The sequence below is a fragment of the Carettochelys insculpta genome, chromosome 14 (assembly GCF_033958435.1).
Source record: "Carettochelys insculpta isolate YL-2023 chromosome 14, ASM3395843v1, whole genome shotgun sequence".
NCBI classification, from domain to species: domain Eukaryota; kingdom Metazoa; phylum Chordata; order Testudines; family Carettochelyidae; genus Carettochelys; species Carettochelys insculpta.
The window spans coordinates 3,960,555-3,973,080 of NC_134150.1; the positions used below are offsets into that span (position 1 = coordinate 3,960,555).

General features: G+C 54.1%; 1 protein-coding gene across 1 annotated transcript in view; it reads right to left on the reverse strand.

Moving 5' to 3' along the window:
• The window catches only part of ADGRG1 (adhesion G protein-coupled receptor G1), a 45,560-nt gene that overhangs the window by 2,879 nt on the left and 30,155 nt on the right, over positions 1-12,526 (reverse strand). Inside the window, exons 6-13 of the mRNA XM_075009212.1 lie at positions 10,959-11,087; positions 9,818-9,934; positions 8,924-8,969; positions 5,421-5,521; positions 5,182-5,300; positions 3,444-3,718; positions 2,242-2,350; positions 453-715 (exon numbers count right to left, since the gene is read on the reverse strand). Coding sequence (XP_074865313.1) covers positions 453-715; positions 2,242-2,350; positions 3,444-3,718; positions 5,182-5,300; positions 5,421-5,521; positions 8,924-8,969; positions 9,818-9,934; positions 10,959-11,087 — 1,159 coding nt within the window. The remainder of the gene's footprint in view (positions 1-452; positions 716-2,241; positions 2,351-3,443; positions 3,719-5,181; positions 5,301-5,420; positions 5,522-8,923; positions 8,970-9,817; positions 9,935-10,958; positions 11,088-12,526) is intronic.

Sequence of the window (12,526 nt, forward strand, 5' to 3'; positions counted from 1 at the left end):
AAGGGGTCAGCTGCCTGCAGGGGTGGGGCTGGTGCCCTGCCTGAGCATGGCCACACCCCGCAGGCCCTTCCATCGCTGCTGCCATGTTCAAGGAGCCCCTCTCTAAAAAGATGTCCGGTGAACTGAGCTACTGTGGTGTCAGGTCCGTTGCTGTGCTCAGGCAGTAGAACGCCCTCTCCATCCCTAGCCCATGGCACCCTCGTGTGGCCACAGCCCACTACTGCAGAGGTAGGAACCTGCTGTGGGCCTCTTTGCTTCGCCCAGCAAATCCCTTGGCCCTGCGGGATCCACTTCTACAGTCAGCGAGGAACCTCTTCCCCCATGGCTCAGAGCCTCATCTGCTGCTCTTCGGAGAGGCTCCAGCCTCTGCCGCCGTTAGCCCCCGACACTGGCCCCAGGGTGGTGGTGCGGACCCCGGCTCCCACGCGGCACCCCCACCACTGCCCGCTCACCTTGGCAAGAGTTGGCGATGGAGAAGAGGTAGACCGTGGTGGTCCGCAGTGATCCATAGGAAAAGAATATCAGCGCCCAGGGCATGCCCAGCATGATGCTCAGCCCCAGCAGCACCACGGCATACTTGAGCTTGCGGCCTTTGTTCCTCTGCCGTCGGATCTCCCACAGCATGGCTCCCAGCATGGCCGCATTGAAGAGGAACACCAGACTTAAGAGTCCCTTGTTCACTATCTCAACGACCAGCGGGCTATTGATCCAGCACCTGGAGGGAGGAGAAAGGCGGATGGTTCAGGTCCTGCGGCTGAAGGTCTGATCTGCCAGAACTTTGAGTTAATATGGTGGCCAGTCTCCCAGCAGATGACTCCACTCAGGCATCTTCTCTTTGATAGGATAACGAGCCTTGTGGATAGGGGAGAAGCGGTAGATGTGGTACACCTAGACTTTAGTAAAGCATTTGATACGGTCTCCCATGATATTCTTATAAAAAAACTAGGCAAATACAATTTAGATGAGGCTACTATAAGGTGGGTGCATAATTGGCTGGATAACCGTACTCAGAGAGTAGTTCTTAATGGTTCTCAATCCTGCTGGAAAAGTATAAGAAGTGGGGCTCCGCAGGGGTCTGTGTTAGGACCGGTTCTGTTCGATATCTTCATCAATGATTTAGATATTGGCATAGGAAGTACGCTTATTAAGTTTGCAGATGATACCAAGCTGGGAGGGGTTGCGACTGCTTTGAAGGAGAGGGTCATAATTCAAAATGATCTGGATAAATTGGAGAAATGGTCTGAGGTAAACAGGATGAAGTTTAATAAGGACAAATGCAAAGTGCTCCGCTTGGGAAGGAACAATCAGTTTCACACATACAGAATGGGGAGAGACTGTCTAGGAACGACTACAGCAGAAAGGGATCTAGGCGTTATAGTGGACCACAAGCTAAATATGAGTCAACAGTGTGATGCTGTTGCAAAAAAAGCAAACCTGATTCTGGGATGCATTAACAGGTGTGCTGTGAACAAGACACGAGGAGTCATTCTTCTGCTCTACTCTGCGCTGGTTAGGCCTCAGCTGGAGTGTTGTGTCCAGTTCTGGGCACCGCAGTTCAAGAAAGATGTGGAGAAATGAGAGAGGGTCCAGAAAAGAGTGACAAGGATGATTAAAGGTCTAGAGAATGTGACCGATGAAGAAAGGCTGAAAGAATTGGGCTTGTTTAGTTTGGAAAAGAGAAGATTGAGGAGAGACATGATAGCAGTTTTCCGGTATCTAAAAGGGTGTCATAAGGAAGAGGGAGAAAACTTGTTCTTCTTGGCCTCTGAGGATAGAACAAGAGGCAATGGACTTAACCTGCAGCAAGGGAGGTTTAGGTTGGACATTAGGAAAAAGTTCTTAAGTGTCAGGGTGGTCAAACACTGGAATAATTGCCTGGGAAGGTTGTGGAATCTTCATTGCTGGAGATATTTAAGAACAGGTTAGATAGATGTCTATCAGGGATGGTTTAGACAGTACTTGGTCCTGCCATTGGGGCAGGGGGCTGGACTCGATGGCCTCTCGAGGTCCCTTCCAGTCCTAGTGTTCTATGATTCTATGAGAGCTTTGCTGACTTATGCTCGCTGGGGCTCTGGCTGGACCAAGAGGCAGAAGGAAGAGGAGTCTATCAGGGAAAACCCAGAGGAGGGGGTGTGATCTGTTGGTATGATCCAGGCTGCACACCGTGTGTAACGAGCTCACAGGACAGTGGGAATGTTAGCAATGAAACAGGAACACGGCGATGGCTTTCCAGTTACTCACATGGTTACATTGGTGAATATCTCCTGGGATTCAACTACTTTAATGGGGGAAGATCCATAATTTGTGTCACCCGCAATGGAGATCACACCCACGATAAATATGGGAACCCCTGCAAGCAGAGAACAGCATTAGATGGTTTCCCTAGCCTAGTTCCTGTCCTCGCACGTCCTTAAAAAAGGAACCCACCTTCCTACTCCTGAGGAATTGACTGTGGTGTCTCCCATACCCTTTGTCACCAGAGTGGTGGTTTGAGGACAGAGCAGGGGACAGGGATGGTTGGGTGCAACTTTGGGTCCTCATGGCTACACAATTCCTGAGCGCCGAGGCCAGGAGGAGCCACTCTGATTCTAGTGTGATCTGCTGCACAACACAGGCCAGAGAGATTCAGCCAGTGGCTCCTGAGCACTTCTTGTGCTTGAACAACAGGTTTTTTTTTTGGCTTCAACAGAAACCGCCAGTCTTGCCTCAAAACCTCAGCGATGGAGGCATCACTGCAGCCAAGGACTAAGGCAAAACTTTGAACAGTGAGGGGACTGGTCTCCAGCCTGCATTTCTCCTGTTTCAGTTTCCAAACACTGGCTCCTCTTATGCCTTTGCACGGCCCTGTTATGGGAAATCTTCTCCAGGCGTAGGGCAGGGATGTAAAATCCCATTTAATTCATTAACTGGTTAAACACTAAGGCTTAACGGATTCAATGCGGAGGAGGGGAAGGAGCACCTGGCGAGGCTGATCTAGCCTGCCTGGGTTGGAGTGACCCCCCGCACAGCCGCAGATGGGGATACCTGCCCATGGTGCCACTGTGAGTGGAGGGTACTCCAGCTGGGCCAAAGCAGACCCCGGTCCACACTAGCCGGGCCCCAGGCATGCCGTGGGCTGGGGCGCTCCAGTCCACCCACAGCAGCCCCTATCCACCGTGGGGTGGGGTGGGGTGGGGTGGCCTCCTCAGCCTCTCCTCCCACCTGGGGCCTCCACAGACGGGGGCTATTCTGGCCCAACTGGAGTGCCCCCGTGGGGCTGGAGCAAACCCCCTGCTTGCTGCTCCCGTCCCTACCAAACCCAGTAAACCTCACCGGTCTCGGGTTAAATGTTAACACCCCTAGTGCAGGTACTATAAGACTGAGCTAGTGGCCTCTCAACCTTGTGGAGGGAGAGTCCTCAAGGGGCAATCGGCTGGGCCGCCTCTGCCTCCTGGTGAACTCACCCCAGCCCACCAGGCACAGCTTGAGAATGAGGTGCTCCACGTAGGTGTTGAAGACCTGGACCACCAGCCTGTAGAGCCTGTAGCCCTCAATGCCCATCCACATCAGACAGCACAGCAGGAAGTAGTGCAGGAACATGCCCCCGGCTTTGCAAACCTCCTCGTTGCCGGTGGAGGCCAGGGGCTCAGAGATGAGGAAGCTCACGTCGAGCAGGAAGATGGCCCCCAGCAGGTTCATGTGAATGTAGATGGTCGTGGCGTCCTCTCTGTGCTTCCTCCTGGGGAAGGGAGAAAGACGAAATTTCATCCCGGCTCCAGACTCAGCACTCACAAAACCCTCCGACGGGGTCCCAGGGCTTTGCTTCAAGCACTGCACACTAACCGGGGACCCAGAAGAGAGCTTGTGAGCTCAGGGCCTGGCTGCACATACGCACGGCCCACTGACGGCTGTGGGGGTGAACGCCTGCCACCACCGCCAGTAACTGCAACAGGTGGAATGGACGGGAACCTGGCGTTCTGCTGGGAAAGGACGTCTCTTCTGGCCTTTGAGCCAGCGGGCAGGTGACGGGTGTTGCCATTGCGTGCAGCAGGGGTGCACAAAGCGTGTGTGTGGGGGGGGTGCGTGGAGCACTTTGAAAGGTGGGGGCACAGTGAGAGCAGCCTCCAGTGGCTCCCCCCGAACCTCCGCTGCCTCCCGCCCCCTCCTCCCCGGCACAGCCACAGGCGAGCAGAGCCCCGCACGCACCCACCCCGAGCTCGCTGCCTGCAGCCACACCATGCCACTGGGGAAGCCAGGCAGAGGGCACCAGCAGGCTGCCACTGAGCAGCCCGTGACCCGCACAAAAGGCGGTGAGGGAGGAGAGCGAGCCACGGGTAAGTGAGCTGAGCTACTCTGCTCCTGCCTTGCCCCACCCCAGCTGCTGGTCCCCCCAGCCCAGGGAGGGAGCCTTGAACTTTGCAGCCCACTTTGCCTGGGCTTCAGGATGCTCCATGAGGAGATGCTGGGGGGCGCAGGGCAAGGAGGGAGCATGGAGGGGGGGGTGTAGAAACTCAGACAGCAGTCAGCAAGGGCGGGGGGGAGCCCCAGGTGTGCCTGCGGCTGTGGGTGAGGGACCCCAGCCAGCCCCTTCCCTATGGAAGGCAGGAGCAGGGGTCCACCCTGTGCTGCCTCTCCTAGCAGGCTTGCCTGCAGCGCGAGCCCTGCTTAACGTGATGCCCACAACATCCAAGCACAGGGGTGCGCCAAGGCGGGGAGTGCAGCGCAACTGGCTGTCTTCCATCGCGGCCTCCACTGCCTCCCCCCACCAAGGCCGCTGCCACTCTGGGGACATGGTGCACCGCGGCCAGGAGACCTCCGCTGACTTCCAGGGCTGTTGTGCGGGGGTGACCTGCTAACTGCAGGGAAAAAAGCGGGGCCCGATGCAAAAAGTTTGCTCGGCCCTGGCGCACAGGCTAGTTTCTCGAAGCTTCCTTTATCTGGCATCAACCTCTTGTTAACACACCGCTAAAGATCTGTGCGCGTCCATGCCTGCTGCGTTAGCACTAAAGACCACAATGGCCGTCAAGGCTATTAAAAACGAGGGGTGTTTCTAGGCCCACGTGCAGCTCCAATAATGGGCCCCCTTTAGAAAATCTCAACCAATCGGCGTGTAATGGAAACTGACGGGGATGCTGCCTGCATGGGGCAGGAAACTGGTCAGCTTAGTACCAGCTAACTCCGTCCCAAAACAGAGTACCATACCTGGAGCAGTAGCAGAAAAAGATGGTGCAGAGGGAAGCCACAGCTGAGATAATGCAGCCAACGTAGCTGAGGACCGTCAGGTAGTTGTGGTTGATCCTATCGATTTCAGGAGAGGACACCTGAGAGCAGAGAGCACGGGAGGTTTTAAAGCCAAACCAGGCAAGAGCCGAGAGCTCAACACATGGCCACGGAAAGCATCCTTTAAGGATGCCGAAAGCTGGAACGAGGCTGGTACTCACCATCAGCATAGCAAAATAGGTGAGGTGGTTGCATCTGCAAATCGTCTGGTTATTATGAATCTCCGTTTCACAGCCATCGCTTTTCCAGCTGCCGTGGCCAGCTGCAAAGAGAAAAGCAGCGTTTTCTGTTGCGGGTGAGACTTTTCACACTTTCAGCCCACGTCAATGTTCAGAAAGCCTTTAGCACCAGTATCAGAGGGGTAGCCGAGTTAGTCTGTAGCTGCACGTATCTGACGAGGCGGGTCTTTGCCCACAAAAGCTTTTGCTCCAAAAATCCGTTAGTCTATAAGGTGCCACAGCACTGTTCACTGTTTTGACACAAGGTGTCTGCAAGGAGGTGTCAGAAGGAGAATGCTTTGCAGTGGGACCCAGTAATTCACACACAGCCCACGCTGCTATATTGTGGACACCCCACACCCCCAGGAGACACTACATCCCACGTTTTTATGGAGATAGGTTTTCGAATATGAATATGCATAACTCAAACATGTTTTGCAACAGGTCAAGTAACCTGTTACCCAAGTGCCTGTGATCCCCTGTATGTGTGTACTCTATTTGGTTGAATGTATGTTTCTTCTATGTGAAGTTAGTAATATAATAGAAGTGTAAACCTGCTTATTAAACTACACTTTGCAGTGAGAGCCTTTAGTCATGCTGAAGGAGCTCAATGATCAAGACAGCGATCTTCGCATGGCTTTGTTTTACCTGTAAGCCAAAAGCGTGGCTGGTTTTGCAAAGACATGTGACCATGACTCCAACATGAATCTGGCATTTTTCCAAGTGGATGGGAAGAGGAAACAAAAGATGCCTGCCCAGGGGAAATTCTATTTCAGGAATAGGAAGCAATCAATGCCATTTTCAGATGGCCTTTGAAACTGCCTTCCCACCCAAATAGGATTGGAACAAGCTGTTCAGACCCCAGCCAGAGAAACGATGAACTCTGACTTGTGGAAAGTAACATCTGAGATAAGAACTAAGAGGAGGAATATGTTTTGTAACAGCTTCCCTGAGTGTATTAAGCTCAATTTGACTTAGCAGCTTACGTTGATCTGTCTGTTTTCACTTGTGATCACTTAAATCCTACTTTTTATACTTCAAAACCCCACTTCTGTTTCTTATCAAACCCAGTGTAAATAACTGTTCGCTGGAAAAGCAACGAGGGGTCCTGTGGCACCTTATAGACTAACAGAAATATACGAGCATAAGCTTTCGTGGGAAAAGACCCACTGCGTCCGATGCAGGTAGTGGAATTTGCAGAGACAGGTATAAATAGGCAGGCCAGAGCAAGGCTGGAGATAAGGAGGTTAAGTCAGTCAGGGAGGGTGAGGCCTACTACCAACAGTTGATCTGGAGGTGTGAACACCAAGAGAGGAGAAACTGCTTTTGTATTTAGCCAGCCATGCACAGTCTTTGCTTAATCCTGAGCTGAGGGTGTCGAATTTGCAGATGAATTGTAGCTCAGCAGTTTCTCTTTGGATTCTGGTTTTAAAATTTTTTTGCTGTAGGGCAACTACTTTTAAATCTGTTACTGTGTGTCCTGGGAGATTGAAGAGCTCTCCTACAGGCTTTTGTACATCGCCATTTCTGATATCCGACTTGTGTGCGTTTATTCTTTTCCGTAGGGACTGTCCAGTTTGTCCAATGCGTATAGCAGAGGGGCATTGCTGGCACATGATGGCATACATTATATTGGTAGATGAGCAGCTGAATGAACCCACGATGGTGTGGCTGATCTGGTTAGGTCCTGTGATGGTGTTGATGGTGTAGATAGGTGGGCAGAACTGGCACCGAGGTTTGTTGCATGGGTAGGTTCCTGAGTTAGAGTTGCTGTGGTGCGGTGTCAACCTGAAGCAAATTCTCACCAGCAACTATACACCACACCACAGCAACTCTAACTCAGGAACCTACCCATGCAACAAACCTCGGTGCCAGCTCTGCCCACCTACCTATGCCAGCAATATCATCACAGGACCTAACCAGGTCAGCCACACCATCACGGGTTCATTCAGCTGCACATCTACCAATGTAATATATGGCATCATGTGCCAGCAATGCCCCTCTGCTATACGCATCGGACAAACTGGACAGTCCCTATGGAAAAGAATAAACGCACACAAGTCGGATATCAGAAATGGCGATGTACAAAAGCCTGTAGGAGAGCTCTTCAATCTCCCAGGACACACAGTAACAGATTTAAAAGTAGTTGCCCTACAGCAAAAAAATTTTAAAACCACACTCCAAAGAGAAACTGTTGAGCTACAATTCATCTGCAAATTTGACACCCTCAGCTCAGGATTAAGCAAAGACTGTGAATGGCTGGCTAAATACAAATGCAGTTTCTCCTCTCTTGGTGTTCACACCTCCAGATCAACTGCTGGTAGTAGGCCTCACCCTCCCCGACTGAGTTAACCTCCTTATCTCCAGCCTTGCTCTGGCCTGCCTATTTATACCTGCCTCTGCAAATTTCCACGACCTGCATCAGACGAAGTGGGTCTTTGCCCACGAAAGCTTATGCTCGTACATTCCTGTTAGTCTATAAGGTGCCACATGACCCTTTGTTGCTTTTGCAGATCCAGACTAACACGGCTACCCCTCTGATACTTGTTAGCTGAAAGGAACAACAGCCGGGCGTCTCTCTCTGTCATTGAAAAAGGGAGAATACCTTAGGAGGTTTCACTGAGTAAAGCTTTTAGATGGAGTAAGACAGACTTAGGCGGGGTTTTGGGCCCTTTCGAGAACTGTGTCTTGAATGACGTCGGCCCCAATGCTGAGCTCTCCCAGAGCTGTGCTGCTGCAGTCTGTGTTGCTCTGCAGGGGGAGCTGTTACCCCAACTCTGCACCTTGGTTGCAGGGGAGGCAAGAGCTTCTGGCTCAGCAGCATAGGGGAGTTGTGCACCCGAAGGGGCACGTTGGCAGGTTCAGTGGCATGATCAGCTCCCCCGGTGACAGCCCCAAGGGGACCTCTGTGATCTTATCCATCACACCAGCATCACCCCCAGCCATATCTGCACGGGCAGCAGGGCCGGAGGCAGATTCTCTGGGATATCCCTGGGGGACAATCAAAGAGAGGTAGGGACGGTGAACCTCACAGTAGAGGAATGGTAGAATTTTTGGGGGAGGGTGTCAAAGCAGAGCCCTCTGAGGCTGAAAAGTGGAAGACTCCCAGGGAGCTGGAGTGAGTGACACAGACGGAGAAGGACAGAGTGACAGAAAAGGGCTGGTTACATGTCTAGCCACGGCCCCGAGTTTGTCTCCACAACAGAGTTAAAATCCCAAGGACATTCCGGTCCCTCGCTTCAGGCTGTAATATGGCTGGCAGCTCGGCGGGGGGTCTGGTTCTCACGGTCCCCCCCTTGAATCCTCCCCCCGAGCAAAGTCAGCGCAAGGTGCCGCCTAACAGGGAGGGAGGGGGAGGAGATGGGGCTGGCACTGCACTCCCGCTGCTGAGGTGTAAGTGATCCAGGCTCCCCGCAAAACTGCTGATGGTTCTCTGAGATACTCACTGCTGGCATCCACGTCCCAGAACACGCACTGCGCAGTTTCATTCCTCTGCAAGGAGGAGAAGACAGATGGTGAGGGATGCGCGTCTCAGGGTGGTTCGCAGGGCAGGTGAGTCTGGCCGAGGCACCGGTGGGCTGGGATGGTGTATGGGCAAGAAATGGCCACCAGTCCTAGCTCGTACACGGCCCCAGTTAAAGAACTGCTGTGTCGGCGCTTCACTGCCACTGTCTCCTTTGCTCCCTCCAGTCGGCAGCACCCTACTGGAAACGCAGGGGAGCTGCCCAAGGGCCTGGAGCTCTTAGCTGCCACGGCCACGAAGGGGTGGCTGGGAGAGTCTTGTTCAAGTTCCAAGGCCACACCCCTTCTGGGGGGGCTCAGGGGTAACCTCTCCCCTTTGCTCAGGACCCTGGGTGCACCAGAGCTGCAGTTCGTTCGCAAATTTGACTCCATCAACCTTGGACTGAACAGAGACTGGGAACGGCTGGCCCATGACAAAAGCGGTTTCTCTGCTCTTGATGTTCACACCTCCACACTAGCTGCTGATAACGAACCACATCCTCCGTGACTGAATTGACCTTGTCAGCTCTGGCCCACCTCTTGACCGGGACTGCCCCCTTTACACAAGACTATTAATTTGGACTGTCCTCTGGAATCCCCCACCCCCATGCATCTGATGAAGCGGGTCTTTACCCACGGAAGCTGATGCTCCAAAACATATGTTAGTCTGTAATGTGCCACAGGACTACTTGTTGTCCTGAGATACTTTGCTAGAAGGGCTTCCCCTCGAGAGGCTGGGGCAGCAGAGCTGAGACAGAAGCTGAGATGACCAAGTCCCCCAGCCTCGGCCTCCCGAATCAGTCTGCCCAATTTGAATCAGGTCTGTTTCTCACACCTACCAGCAGCTGGTTATGAAAGAACGTGAGGACCACCTTCTTCGAGAGGCCTGAGACAGGGCTGCTGCCCACGGTGATGCCAATCACCTTTTCTCCGAGCACCCGGCTGCCGTTCTGGTCCTGGAAGAGATGGAAAGTCCGTGACACCACTTTGGAGAGGAACAGCCACAGGGCACCAAGCTGCTTAACGCTTCTCAATATCTCAGACCCAGAGAGCCTCCTTATCAGCTCCCCCAGCAGACAACACAAACCCGAAGTGGGTCTACACACACAGGCTAGGGTGGTGGAAGGGCACTAGCTCAGCCACCTCTGAACCGGAGCCATCTCCCCCACCATGCTGTGCCTCACTGCACAGCCAGCTGGGGGCAACAGGACACCACATGTATTGTGGCAAAGGCCAGATCACAGCCAGCAATGGTCCAGCTGCTCCAGGACCCTGACTCTGAGAGCAGCTGCAGCCAGATAATTCAGGGCAAGGGGGCTGCCTTCCATACTTGGCCGAACTGTACAGTTCTCTGCCGGGGCATGGTGGGGGTTGGGTGGGGGAAACTTTCTTCCAGAGCCCAGCACAGGACCGATTGGAGCTGCAGGGGCCAGGCTCAAAGGGAGACAGGAAGGGCAGAGTTTTGGCAGGATTTGGGGACCTAATAGCACTGTCATGGTATTGGCCTGCAGCTTTTCCAGGGGTGGGGCAGTGGAAATGCTGGCCTGGCTCCTCTGGAAAAGGGCCTTCAAAGCCTGGCTAAAGGCACACAGCAAAAATAGACCATTGGGTCTCATCTGAAAGGGCACCATGCAGCTGGGGACAGCTCAGAGAGGCAGCCTCAGTCCAGGGGTGTCTGAGGGCCTGCAGGGGATGCTGTGTGTCAGGGCATTGACAAGCGCCGAGGGCTGGCATAGCCAGGGGCGCTGAGAGACCGGGGAGGGACATTGGCAGGGCTGGCAAAGCAGGGAGTGCTGTGGGCTGCATGCCAGGTTCGACTGCAGGACCAGCAGTGGGGCTGCACCTGGGATGCCCTGGCAGAGCTGTGGGCAGCATATATCGCTGCCATTCACAGCAGCTGCTCCTGCCCGAACTCTGCCCCACGCTGTTAAGCTGTTGCTACCACACACGAGCACCAAATTCACCGGGCCTGGTCCGTACCTGGAAGAAAGCCTGGCTGTTGATATCCAGAAGCAGCACTCTTGTGTCAGCATTCCTCTCCCGGACCCTGCCCGGTGCAAAGAGGATACTCGGCAGAGTCACTGCAAACCCCTGGACCGCTCGGTCCGCCTGCGAAACAAGCCCAGCAGAGCGCGCAGTCAGAGGAGGGTCCGGAAGCATGTGGCAGGCCTGGTAGCTCAGAACGCTGGTTACACGCTCACCAGAACACGCTGGGCTAAACAGGCGTCAACCAAGCTGCACTGACTTACCCCAGCTGTGGATCTGACCGACATCTAGCTCAATTCAGGGACCCATGTGGACTCTAAAGGGGGATCCCTGAATTTGGCTAATGTGAATTTTCAAGGGGAGGGCATCCCTTTATCTACAGGCTGTAATCAGACCCTACCCCCCAGGCTTTCTCCTGTCACAGGACTGAGTCATGTCTCCTTCTAAATTGCAAACTGTTTCAGTGTTACCACCACAATGGACGTAAATGGGTCTCCTGCTTGTAGCACAGCTGGGACCCTCAGAGGCTCCGGGTGGCATGGGGATTCGGCGCGCTGAGCCTTGCAAATGCTGCAAGCAGACAGAAATCTAACACCCGCTTTCTGCTGTGGAGGATAACCCAGCGCCACAACCTAGCAAGACTCCACTGCGATCCAGGAGCCAACCTGGAAACATGCCAAGTGCATGAAGAAGCTCTGTAGGTGCTACTATTGATCTGGGGTAGGATCGTTGCTCCAGGCCGGGGGGAGGGCACTACATTTTCACCGAGAGGCGCTTCCATGAATTTTGGTACAAGTTGCGGGCTGGCTCTGGGCCCCGCAGGAAGGGGTGCATCCTTAGGCAGAAGGGGTGGGAATGGGGGGGCCATAAAGAGACAAAGAGTGTGTGACCATGAAAGAGAAACATTGTGCGAGACACACACTTTGTGATGCTGAGTGTGTGCTGCAGTGTGTACGTGACAGCGACTGGGTGCGTGTGCGGCACAGACTGGGTGCGTGTGACAGGGAGACGGTGTGTGTGTGCTGGCTGCTGCTGGTAAGTTTCAGAGGGAAGCCACCCTCCGTCTCTTTAAGGGAAATCTGTCCTGCTCTGTTCTCCCCACTCCTGAGTCACTGACCATCCATGCTTCAGACTGGAGCAGCTCTGCTGTGTGTCCCTCCCTCCCCGGTCCCTGCTCTGCAGAGGTGGGGTTCGGGGCGGGGGAACACCCTGACTTCAGCACTACCCTGGCCCCTCCACCTTGACACAGCCAGCAGGAGAATCCCAGGAGCAGCTCGGCTGCAGGCGGAACAAGACTGGGGAGGGGCAGCTGAACACCGGCTGCTGGCTGTAAGTCCACACGCTCTGCTCATCATCTGGGCGGGCCAGACAGAAATGCTTGGTGGGCTAGATCCGGCCCCAAGGCTGATTTTGCCATCCCCTGGTCTAGGCCTCTGAAAGTACCTGCAGGATGGCTGGACCCAACCAGTGACTGATCAGCTGGGTATGGAGCTCTCAGGGCTACACAGAACGGGCTGAGGCTGCTGCAGGAGGCGCTGGAGCAGGGCACGATGGGAACAGAC